The 12,252-nt window shown below is 43.4% G+C and overlaps 1 protein-coding gene across 5 annotated transcripts in view; it reads left to right on the plus strand.

Annotated features, from left to right (window-relative positions):
- klf8 (Kruppel like factor 8) overlaps positions 1-12,252 on the plus strand; it is a 194,958-nt gene that overhangs the window by 50,946 nt on the left and 131,760 nt on the right. For 4 of the 5 annotated variants that reach the window (XM_067996980.1, XM_067996978.1, XM_067996979.1 and 1 more), the window contains exon 3: positions 8,439-8,540. In XM_067996980.1, the coding sequence (XP_067853081.1) occupies positions 8,439-8,540 (102 nt within the window). Of the gene's footprint in view, positions 1-8,058; positions 8,290-8,438; positions 8,541-12,252 lie in introns of those variants that run through there. The other variant, XM_067996982.1, reaches the window with a different exon arrangement.

Below are 12,252 nucleotides of genomic sequence, written 5' to 3' on the forward strand. Positions count from 1 at the left end.
GGGACTGTTAAAGGAAGAGAGTTCACTTTGTCATAGGAGTGTCCATTAACAGATTGCAGGCATGTCATGTTTGTGTAGATTGGAAATCTGATCAGTTTGTGCTCAACATTAACTGGAATACAGCTCTGAGCATTTGCCCTGTTGATGTTACAGGTGGTTTTAACTGACGGAGAGGAACGTACAGGCCTGACAACAACTCTCCACAGTTATGCTGGCCTGCCTGACGCTGTCCTTAATTTTTGTGGTTTAAAAGGAATTTGCCTTTTAGTCAGCCTCTTGTTCTCAACTTAGAAAAATGGTAAATGCAAACACCCACTCTCCCCTTTTTTTACTGTATTGGGACGACCTGAATTAAAAGTCAGTCTGAACCGCTGAAAAGGAGGACAGGGTGTACTTGGGCTGGCACAACTCATGTTTGATTGGAGATTGCCAGCACGTTTAATAATAGCAAGCACTTTCTGGTTTGTACGCAGTGGTTTGTGCCAAGGATTGACCAGGTTGCAGCTACAGCTTTTGAGTGGCTGTAAAATTTAGCTTTTAGCCAGTTAAAAATATTTTTAAAAAATTATTTTTGTAACATTTTTTGGGGTGTTGTTCAATTTAGTAGTTTAGGATTAACGTTTCAGGAATAAAGCTATTCTTGATGCTTAAGGAGCTTTCTTACTGTAATAGATTAATATTCAGTGTCGCAGTGCATGAAAGAAAGAACTTGAATTTGTATAGCATCTTTATCATCCCTCAGTGCATGACAAAGTGCTTTCCAACCAATGAATTACTTTTTGAAGTGCAATCGCTGTCGTTATGTAGGCAAACTAGGAAAAAACAAACAAAACCCATTCGCCCACTTGAAGAATTCAGAAAAAGTGGATTTTGCTTTTTTAATATATAATATCCCTCAAAACTTTTGCGGGACGCAACCTTGGCAAGACATTGCTTTATTGTACAGCCTGCTAATGTTTCTTCAGTCTGTATTTCGTTTGCTTTTCTTGATGACTAAAACTACAAAATGTTTCTTTTGTTTTTGTATTGTACTTGTCTTCATTTCTGAGTCCAGCTGTACCGTGCACATTAGACCAAAATTTGGGGACTGAATTGGTCACCAGTTTTCATGTTTGGGAGAGGAGGAGTGTCCCTCCATTATCCTCATCTAATGGAAGTTTCATTGTAGTGTAAGTTCATGAGATTTTAGTTGTCAATTAAGGTCAATTTCTTTCTTTTTTTTTCCCTTGCTACTTTTTCGCTTGGTGATTTCCTAATATTTATGATCAAATATTAGCCTAAACCAAATACCATTTTAAAAAAAGAAATACTCATAGCAATAAAAGTCTCAATTCAGACTCCCTAAACAAATCTATGCAGCAAATTGCATAGATTGCCCCCTTCCCCCATCCAATTTCTGAAAATGATGCATTTTGCTGGTTTTCCTTTGCTACATTGCCTAAGTGGTAATTATTCATGTGTAAGGCTAGATGATGACAGTGGGTAGCAGGGTGCAGAACAGCACAACCCAATCTTTATCTCTCTCTGCCTGTCTCTCTGCCTGTCTCTCTGCCTGTCTGTCTCTCTTCCCCCACCCCAGCCCACCTCTCACTTTCACTGTTTCCAGCAGATATCAAAAAGAATCCATAAATATAAGATAGTTACTAATAAATCCAATAAGGAATTCAGGAGAAACTTCTTTACTCAGAGAGTGGTGAGAACGTGAAACTTGCTACCACAAGGAGTAGTTGAGGTGACTAGCATAGATGCATTTAAGGGGAAGCTAGATAAGTGCATGGGGGAGAAGGATATCCAGTATGGACCTGTTGGGCCGAATGGCCTGTTTCTGTGCTGAACATTCTATGTAATCCTGACGGATTTCACCTTTCCCTTGTCCAGTGGCACTGAAGCCAACTGTAGCACCTCCACAGCTGAGATCGACTAACTCTGCACAGATTAGGATTTGAATTCAGGACCTTCTGGTCTTTATGGCGTAGTGCCATGCCAGTCGGTGCCTTTGCCCCACTAGGTCACTGGGAACTCTCTGAATAGATTTTTACATATTTTGTAACATTTATACTGGTGCAAAGTCTCTTAATGTATATTGGGCTTTAGTTTGCCCAAACTATCTAATAGATGTTAATATGGGATGGGTGAACTTTTATTCTTTAAGTAACGTTCAATTTTTCAGACTAATTTTAACATTGACTGAACAAGAATGTAGGTTTGTGTGGGCGAAGGGTGAGATCTTTGGATGGCAATATTTTGGTAATATTTTTGAAACCAATTTGGTTGGTGTTGGATGCAGAGCTCATTCCCCAATGAAATAAAAACTGGAAACGCATAGCAGGTCCATTCTGAGAAGGAGTCGCACCCAAAATCATAACTACTTTTTCTCTTTTATATGCTGTTGGAGCTCTGGTACATTTGCAGCGTTTACAGTTTATATCCAAACTAGGTGGAACATTAACAAACTGAATCGACACCATTGGGCTACAAGTGCAATATCACAAAGCCCATAAGTTCTGTGTGCCATGTGGTGACTAATTAAGGCAGCTTTCACATTGTTACAATATTCCGTCATTGTTACCTTACTACTGTCCCCTGGTGTGGAAAGCTTTACTCTAAGTCAAAAATATACATGAATGATGCTCCAAGCTCATGCTTACTCTGTGGATCCATTTGAATCTCACTGAAGATAACCTAAAACTCAAATTCCAGAATTTTTATAGTTGCTGTTTTGGTAAAGCTAAGAAGTTGCTGCTGTTTGTTTTGCAAAAATAAAAGCAGTTGTGAAGATGTGACTTCAGTGTTGTCACCGGGCTGATTTAGTGAATTCCAACACGCTATGGGAAAAATTGCACTTAAGCCCATATGCTGTAATGTGTGATGCAATTCTTCTGTGATATTCTTAATTCAGATTGCTTCCACTGCCTGAAACCAACCAGATTTTCATCCTAAACAAAAAGCAAAAAAAATCTGCAAATGCCGCAAAGCTGAAGAGTGATGGTTTCAGGTGTGGACCCTTTGGCAAAACGTTTTGAGAAAGGGTTCATGCCCAAAGTGTTAAACCCCTTTGCTCCCTCCATAGATACTGACTGGCGTTTCCAGCATTTTCTGTTTTTGTTTGTCATTCACCTTGGTCTTTCTCAGCTCAAAATGCTCTCTCCAGCTACAACTGAGTTTGAAAAGACAATGGGGGTGGGGGAGGGGGGAATTTCCACAGAGGTTCTGCCACTCGTCCAACGTAACTTTGGCAAAGAGCCACAGCAACCCCAGATAAATGGTGCGCTTTTCCGGGGTTTCTGCGGCTTTTTGGCCTAAGTTACGATGGACAAGCAGGAGATCGTTCCCTGTGGAAATTCTCCTCCAATATCTGCAACTGTTCAACTGAATGTTTTTCACAGTCCAAGTGAACGTAGTATGAAGGTTTCACACACCCACTTTATTGGAAAAAATGCTGCTGATGACAATATTGGACTTTGTTTTTGTGTAACCTCTGGCAGGAGTTGAATGAGTTCCTAAAATCAGTGCAACTCTTTTTAAGAGTGGGCACTTTAATTCAGTAGTAAGTCAGACATAGTTTTGAAAGATAACGGTGTGTAGTAAGCCCTGATTGTTACTGTAAATATAAATATGCTGTAATGCATCCTAGATGCTGCATAGATTTCATGCATTCTGAATGGAGTTCTGACAAAGCTCCACTTCGAGTATGCCTCATGGTTTCCAAGCAACAGCCTTGCCAAAGTAGTGACCTCTGCAACATTTGTTGACAACCCATTGGCAGCCCTGCATTCTTATCTGTGTTAGCCCAATGTGGCTGCTGCATATAGAGCAGCTGAGATCAATGTCTCTCGGGCACAGTGTACCTAGTGTAAACAATAATGGAGTCACTTCAGCTGCCAGTGCAGAGAAGAACTCCAGTTTACAATGTTTTTTTTCCTAGTTTTCTCCCCTTTTCTGAAGGCGCTGACTTCTGCTGGACTATAGTTCCACAGACATGAGCCATCCTCTGATACCAAGTGATCATTTTTCATGTCAGTCTCGATGTTGAGTGCTGTTAAGCAATTCAGCAGCAGAGGGCATTGTGGCCAGGACGGATCCTTTCATCTTTGGACATCTGTACATGTACTTTCCATCAGGAGTCATTTAAAGAATGGTCAGAAGAAAGAAAGACTTGCATTTAGATAGCGCTTTTCACAACCTCAGGATGTCCCAAAGTGCTCTACAGCCAATGAAGTATTTTTGAAATGTAGTCACTTGTAATGTAGGAAACGCAGCAGCCAATTTGTGCACAGCAAGGTCCCACAAACAGCAATTTGATAATGACCAGATAATCTGTTTGTGATGTTGGTTGAAGGATAAATATTGGACAGGACACCAGGGATAACTCCCCTGCTCTTCTTCAAAATAGTGCCATGGGATCTTTTACGTCTATCTGAGAGGGCAGATGGGGCCTCGGTTTAAGGTCTCATCCGAAAGATGGCACACTCCAACAATGCAGCACTCCCTCAGCACTGCACTGGAGTGTCAGCCTAGATTTCGTGCTCAAGTCTCTGGAGTGGGACTTGAACCCACGAGCTTCTGACTCAGAGGCGAGAGTGCTACCAACTGAGCCACAGCTGACATGCTGAGAGTGCCCAATCTGATTTTTTAAAATGTTTTTTTTTCCTTCCTCCCTCAAACGCAGAAGTATTGAAGCCATTGAAATGCCCCAGTTGCTGACCTGCTGGGATCAGCATAAGAGTTCAAACTTGGGACCTTCTGGTCTACATAGCTTAGAACTGCCCTATGCAGAGCATTTACCTGCTGAGCTATCGAGGGAGTTGAATAATTTGTAACTTTTAAAAAGTTACTTAATACTTGTGGTTGAATTAGTATTGGGTTCTCTGGCAATGATGCTTGTAGCTGCTAAAGGGGACTTCTTTCTTTATTTGTTCTCAGGGTGTGAGTGATCCTGTGAGGATGCATTTGTTGCCCTGAGAAGGTAGTGGTGGGCCACATTCTTCAACCGTTGCATCCATTGTAGTGACGTTGCACCCATGATGCTATAAGAAAGGGAATTCCAAGATTTTGGCCCAGCAATTTATGACAGAACAGAGTTATATGCCCTAGTCAGGATGGTGTGTCAACCTGGAGGTGATGGTGTTCCCATGATATTGCTGCTGTTGTCCTTCTTGGTGGTAAATAAGTTTGGTAAGTTGCTGCAGTATATCCTGTAGATCGCACACATTGCAGCCACATTGTGCTGGTGGTGGAGGGGTGGATATTGGCAAGGGGGCTAATCAAGCGGTCTGCTCTGCCCTGGATGGTGTTGAGCTGCTTGAGAGTTGTGGCTGCACTCCTCAAGGTGAGTTGTGAGTAATCCATCACGCTCCTGACTTGAGCCTTGTATGGCGGTGAGGCTTTGAGGGACCAGGAGATGAGCTACTCATTACAGAGTATCCAGCCTCTGCCCTGCTGTTGTAATCATGCTGTTGATGCAGCTGGTCCAGTTAAGATTCTGGTTAATGGTGACCAACAGGATGATAATGGAGGGGTATTCAGCAATGGTGGAGCCATTGAAGGTCAGGGAGTGGTGGTTTTATAGACAATGAAACTTTGTTCAGTTAGAAAATACCTAAACATGGATGTCTTGTATTTAGCCTCCCAAAGTAAGTGTGTACAGAATCTCAATTTATATACACAAAATGGCAAAAAGAGTGTGTGAGAGGAAATGGTTACGTCACACTCAAATGTGACTATTTACTGATGTCCTCGGGCTGAGGTGGAGGAGGAGGAATTAGTTGTGATTGCTACGTTAACCCATAGTTATCTTGAAATAACTAGCTCAAGGTCTAGAGCAGCAAGATTTAGGTAATCCTGGCCTGTAATTTGGAATTTGAGAAGCGACTCTCTTGTAACCTTATATTCAAGAGCCGAAACATCTTGAATATCCAACCTCGCATAATACTTCCGCATTTTGCGCTGGGTTAGCTGATCTTGACTGGAGTTCCAGAAAAAATGGTTACAATTGGCCGTGTGGGGATAGGGAGGAGGGAAAATCAGCCGGGAGGGCAGAAATTGAAGGAAAAAAAAAGGTTTCAGATTTGTGCTCAGGTTATGAGGATTTAACGAGTGAGTTGTACACCTGTTACAGCAACACAGATTGTAGCAGGCTGAAATATGAGTGTTTGACTTCTGGATTGGTTCAGTGCTCGTATTTTAATCTTCACAGCAATGCTATATAGAATTATACAAATTTCAGTACAGAAGACCATGCAGCCCATTGTTCTCATGTGGTGCTAGCTTATCCTATCAGAGCCAAATACTTTGACACCGATTTGATTTGAACACACAACCTGACTTGGAATGAGACAAGATGCCGTGTCATAGGCCTTCACTACATAACTCATGGGTTGACATACACATTAAAATAGTTGAGGCTAACTGGATCTGGATTATTGGAGCCATTGGATCTTTGCCTGAACAAAGATTGTTTTGAGGTGCTTCTTGCAGCGTGTTTTTATGCCAGTTTTGGACGACTGATGAGAAATGACTTTTAGACTTAGTTTTTCGTGGTCATGTCTCCAAGTCAATATTTGATTTGACTTTTTGAGGACCTCGAACCTGTTCCACCATTCAGTGAGATCATGGTCAATCTGTGACCTAACTCCATATACCCGCTGTAGCCCCGTATCCCTTAATACCTTCGGTTAACAAAAATCTATCACGCTCAGATTTAAAATTAACAATTGAACTGGTATCAATTGCCATTTGCAGAAGAGCGTTCCAAACTTCTACCACCCTTTGTATGTAGAAGCGTTTCCTAACTTCACTCCTGCAAGTCCTGGCTCTAATTTTTAGTCTATGTTCCCTAGTCCTAGTATTCAAGTATAGGAGACCTCCAGAAACAGGTACAAATGCATCAGCAGCCAGAAACAATAATCCAGCGACTAACCTGTGACTCCTGCATGATCCCTTCAAATAGCGCTGGTGGGGGGTCCTCCATGCTGTTTATGACCTGTTCAGCTGTGCGAGTTTAAGACAGTGTGTTGGCTGGGGTGCTGAGTTCCAAAATTGGACCTTTAAATCAGCATTGCACGCTGATCCACCGCATATTCTCCCTACTTTACATGCTGCTGGCGTTCGTTATCTGCGCGTGCGCAAACGCCTTTAGCAAGATGGCGTCTGGCGCATGTCATGCTAGAAGTGTGTGCGCACATCCCGGATGCCATTTTGGGTCCTAAGGAGGCCACGTAGCACCGACAGAACAGGCGCTACATGGCCCAATTTATAGCCCAACAACTCTTTTAAGCAGCGCAGCAAGGGTTCAATTTCAGAAACTGTGCTTGAGTATGTACTGGTGATGGACTGGGGTTGACAATTGTAAACAATTTTACAACACCAAGTTATAGTCCAACAATTTTATTTGAAATTCACAAGCTTTCGGAGGCTTCCTCCTTCCTCAAGTGAATGTTGTGGACACCTGGGGAAGGAGGAAGCCTCCGAAAGCTTGTGAATTTCAAATAAAATTGTTGGACTATAACTTGGTGTTGTAAAATTGTTTACAATTCAGTATGTACTAGTATTTATCTTCCTGTGTTGTCGCTATTGGATAACTGATTAGGCTATGTAAATTACCAGAACAATTTACTCAATCCTTATGTATGTACATCACATACATACAGCACATGTGTTGGAAAGGGACGGATATATGCATTTTTAAATTATCAGATATTTCAGTGTGTTGTAGATAAACAATATATATGCAGTCATTTGTGCCGGTAATGATGCAGTCACACTTGTGCTGCTGAGGTCAGGTGAGTTTGGCCTGATCTGTTCTGCCAACAGTAACAGTCCTGAGAAACGGATATTAATCAAAATAATCACATCACAGACAGTTTTCCAAATATCCTGCTGTCAGATTTTTAAAACTGGAGACAGCATTTCTTTCTTTTTTTTGGAAAAGGGGTGGGGTGTGGTGGGGTGGGGTGGGGTAGGCGGGGGTGGGGGCTTCGTGCCGTCTATTCATCCCTCATTGTCTGTGAATAACAGTGCTTGAGAGAATGAGGCCTCTCTTTATTTCTGCTCTGTTGGAGCACCAGTGTTCTGTTTGCACAGGGCAGGGAGGCAGCTCTTCCCAGCAATCTGCGTAACAGCTGGACCTCTTCTGCCCTGGAGTAGTAAATTAGCAGCCCGCACTCCACCCTAGAAGAGGGTGGAGCCAGCGAACCTCCAGCAGTCGACACCTTGGGATTGGAAGCTGTGTTTGAAAAAATCAAAATGGGCCGTGTGTCAGTGTGTGCGCTGTGTTCTTAACAGGAAAAGGTATTCTCGCTTTTTTTTTCTTTTAACTTACTAGCTTCGTCTTGTGTCTGGGTGGAAGAAGCTGTTTGTGGTTGTGAGTTCAGGGAATGAAACTGTTCTGATGGCCTGCTTTTCTTCCCACCCCTCCCCCACTCCCTCCCTCACTGCAGAGCTCTGTAGGCACTGGAGATGTGGAGTACAGCAGTATGCTAATGCTTGAAGGAATGCCAGCTATAAGAATCAAAACGGAGCCGCCAGAACCTGGGCAAGGGGTAAGTCCAACTCTCCAGACACTTTACTAATTACTTCCAGACCTCAGGAATGTCAGGAACAAACTACCATAGTGTGAAGAAGGAAGGAAAATATTTCTGTGCCGGGCTTTAAAGCTTGTTTTTTAGATTTAAAAGGCAATGTCTAATGTAATCTTTTGTTTCACAGACCTTTAGTCTGTTTTTCTCCATTTAAGAAAAACATTCTGCAATACAAATTAAATTTCATTTTCTTGCATTCTTTTTTGACAGACGTACCATCATTATTTTTGAAGTAAATCATTATTAAGCTTGTGTCTCTCTGACTTTCTCCTATTCAAATATTTTTTCTTCATTTTTAGTAATCCTTTTCCTCACTTAGAAATGTGACAAGGTGGGGGTGGGGGTAGGGTGGGGGTGGGGAGAGAGGAAATAGACCAGAAGGACAACCTTCAGTGTTGGACTTATTTAGGAAGCTGAAAGATTAACCCTTTCATTGGTTCCATTAACATGCCTCCAGATCTGCATTAACTAATATGTAGGTTTACAGGTTTTTAGTGTTCTGGGGACAGAATCTCTCTTCCAGATTTTTTTAACTAAACGTTTTTTTAAGTAGAGGTTACATATAAAAGAAGAATTATTTCTCTTAATATGTTTAAAACAAACAAAATCAGATATCTTTTTTTAAACCCTGTGTTTTCCCTGAAGATACCAGCCCTGAACCCCTCCCTCTTTTTTTCTGATAGTTTCCATGTCACCAGTAACATAAATGGTGCAGAAAGGAAGCAGAGCAGATTTATAATTTTTTTTAAATGGATGCAATTTGGATTGTCCTAATATTCAAACCTTTTTGATTTGTCCCTGGTGTTGCGGGTAAGATTTTTGTTTGATTTTTTTCTGAAATGAAATTGTTCAAGTACTGCACAACTGTTTAGGCGCTTCCTTGTATAAAGTTTGAATTGAGGTTACACGATATTGCACCACTCCCTCATGTGGATGTTTTCTGTTGTAGTCAAGTGCTGGATAGAATATAACTACAATTTCTTGGCTTCTAATTTTATTTAACAACAACAACTTGCATGTATATAGTACCTTTTAATGTAGAAGAGTCCAGAGTTGGAGGAACGTAGAGTGTTTGGACTGTTGTAGTGCTGGAGGAGGTTACAGAGATAGGAGGTGAAAGCAGGCGGTCTTTGTGATGGAAAGGAAGCTCATCTCAAGGTCAAATAGTCAAGCTTGCGAACAGCCTGGTTCAGCCTGCGACAGTGGCCCAGGAAGGGGATGGCATTGGTGGCGAAGGAACAGAGTTTGTGACGGGGGCTGAAGACATTCCCACTGTTTAATTGGTATTCCCACTGTTTAATTGGAGGAAAAGAATTGCGACTCATCTAGGACTGCAGTCTGACCACACAGACAGTGGAGGGGTCGAGGGAGGTAGGTGGTGAGGTAGGGCTGGGTGTTGTCAGCGTACATGTGGAACCTGACATCATGTCTTTGGACGATGTCGCTGAGGGGCAGCATATAGATGAGAAATAGGAGTTGGCCAGGGATAGTTCCTTGGGGGTTCCAGAGGTAACGGTGCAGGCATGGGAAGAGAAGCTATGCGGGAGATTCTCTGGCTATGACTGGATAGGTAAGAGTGGAACTGGGTGAGGGCAGTTTCACTCAGCTGGACAACGGAGGAGAGGCGTTGGAGTAGTATGATGTGGTGAACCACGTCAAAGGCTGCAGGGAGGTCGAGAGGCTTAGGAGGGATAGTTTACCATAGCCACAGTCACCAAGGATGTCACTTATGACTTTGTGTGCCATTTCAGTGCTGTGGCAGGGGCTTAAACTTTATTGGAGAGGTTGAAACATGAAGTCGTGGGAAAGATGAGCATGGATTTGGGAGATGACAACACATTTAAGAAACTTTGGTGAGGAATGGGAGATTGGGCGTTGGTTTACAATGACAGAGTGGTGAAGGGTGAGTTTTTGGGGAGTGGGTGAAAACGGCAGATTTGAATGTACCTGAGTTTCCAATATCAGCCAGCATAGGGGCAGGAAGGGAAGTTGGGTGGTCAGCAGTTTAGTGGGAATGTGATCGAGAGAGCAGTAGGTGGGCCTCAGTGACAAGTTGAGCTCATAGAGGGCATGAGGGGATATAGGAGACAAACTAGAGAAAGTTGCGGGTTTAGGGCTAATACAGGGGGTAACCTTGAGGGAAGCTTGGCTTAGTGGGCAAGGAGACGAAAGGGATGTGAGGCAGCTAAAGAGATCTTAGTGACAAAGAAGTCCATGAGCTCCTTGTACTTGTTGGAGCTGAGTGTGGAGGGGGTAGGGGAGAGGGTTTTAAGGAGATGGTTGGTAATGGAGAAAAGAAGCTGGGGGTTATCTTTGTATTCCAGGATAATCTTGGAGCAGGAAGCAGTTTTGACAGAGGAGAGCTGGGTCAAGTTTGGGCTTAAAGGAGCGAAGATGGGGGCCGTATCAGGGAGAACAAAAGGATGGAAAAGAGTAAGGGTTTTACTGGGCACAGGGGCATCAAAGGCGGAGGTGAGGGAGTGGTTGAGCCGATCGACAGCTGCAGAAGTATCGTGGTGAATGGAAGGCTGAAGGCTAGAAAGGTTGGGAGTTTGAAAGTGCCATTGTAAGTGACTTGAAGAGCTTTCTCCCAGGGGCAGCTACAGAAGGAAGTGGGGCTGGAAGGGGGATGCGGAATGTGAGTGGTGAGGAATATAAGGAAGTGATCAGAGCTGCTCTTGTCTCTGATCTAGATGGCGGGAATAGGGAGGCTTTGTGAGATGGCAAGGTCGATGGAGTGGCCTTGAATATGTGTAGGAGAGTTTATTTGGAGGGAGACATTAAGGGGGGAACAAGAGGGCAGTGAAGACAAAGGAGAGAGGGCAAGGCGTGTTGAGATGGAGGTTGGAAGCACCAAGGATGAGAAGTCACAGTGCAGCAGCAGAGGGAGGAAAAGAGTGACAATATCTCTGAGAAACTTTGGATAGGGCTTGGTTGGACAGTAGAGAATGAAGATTTCAAAGGAGAGATGAGAGTGGTGGAACGAGGTGAGATGCCCAAAGGAGGAGAAGGTGCCAGAGGAATAGGAGGACAGACCAAGGGCTTTGTTCGCAAGATATTGAGCATTCTGGAGGGATATGTGGAGAGGAGCAGTAATTGTTGTTCCTCTGGCAGAGTCCATGGGGTCAGCAGTGGGAGGGGTAAGCGGGACAGGAAGGAGGTTGGCAAGATTAGCCCCCGGCCGGTGCGCTGAGAAGGAAGGTCGGCAAGAGTGAAGAATGGAACTACTGGGGTTGCTGCTTATAAAGAGGCAGTGATGAGTACCTGATGGGCCCTTCGGAGAATGCCGAGAGATGCACAGGAGGAAGCTGGGGACATATCCAAGAGGGAGTCAAGCCTGGGACGATGGCAGGAGAGTCGGAAGTTAGAGGAATAGTGAAGGGTTTGGGTAGGGATTTGGTGGAGGGGGGTGCAGGCAGAGAAATGATAGGAGGCATGACTGGGTAACAGGAGTGGGAGGAGACAGAAGAGAAAAGCCAAAGAGGGGTAAAGAGAAGAGAAAGAAAAAGGGAGATAGAAGTAATGGGCTTGGGTCTGAAGCAGCAACTAGAACGTACACAGAAGAAATTCAGGTTACAGAGGCATGACAAAAATTAAAACAGGTATGTCCTGGTTGTAAACGGAGAATAGGGAGGAGACAATAAGAGAGTCCAAAGTTAAAGTCAGAGGCCCC

Source organism: Heptranchias perlo, chromosome 15 (assembly GCF_035084215.1).
Source record: "Heptranchias perlo isolate sHepPer1 chromosome 15, sHepPer1.hap1, whole genome shotgun sequence".
NCBI classification, from domain to species: domain Eukaryota; kingdom Metazoa; phylum Chordata; class Chondrichthyes; order Hexanchiformes; family Hexanchidae; genus Heptranchias; species Heptranchias perlo.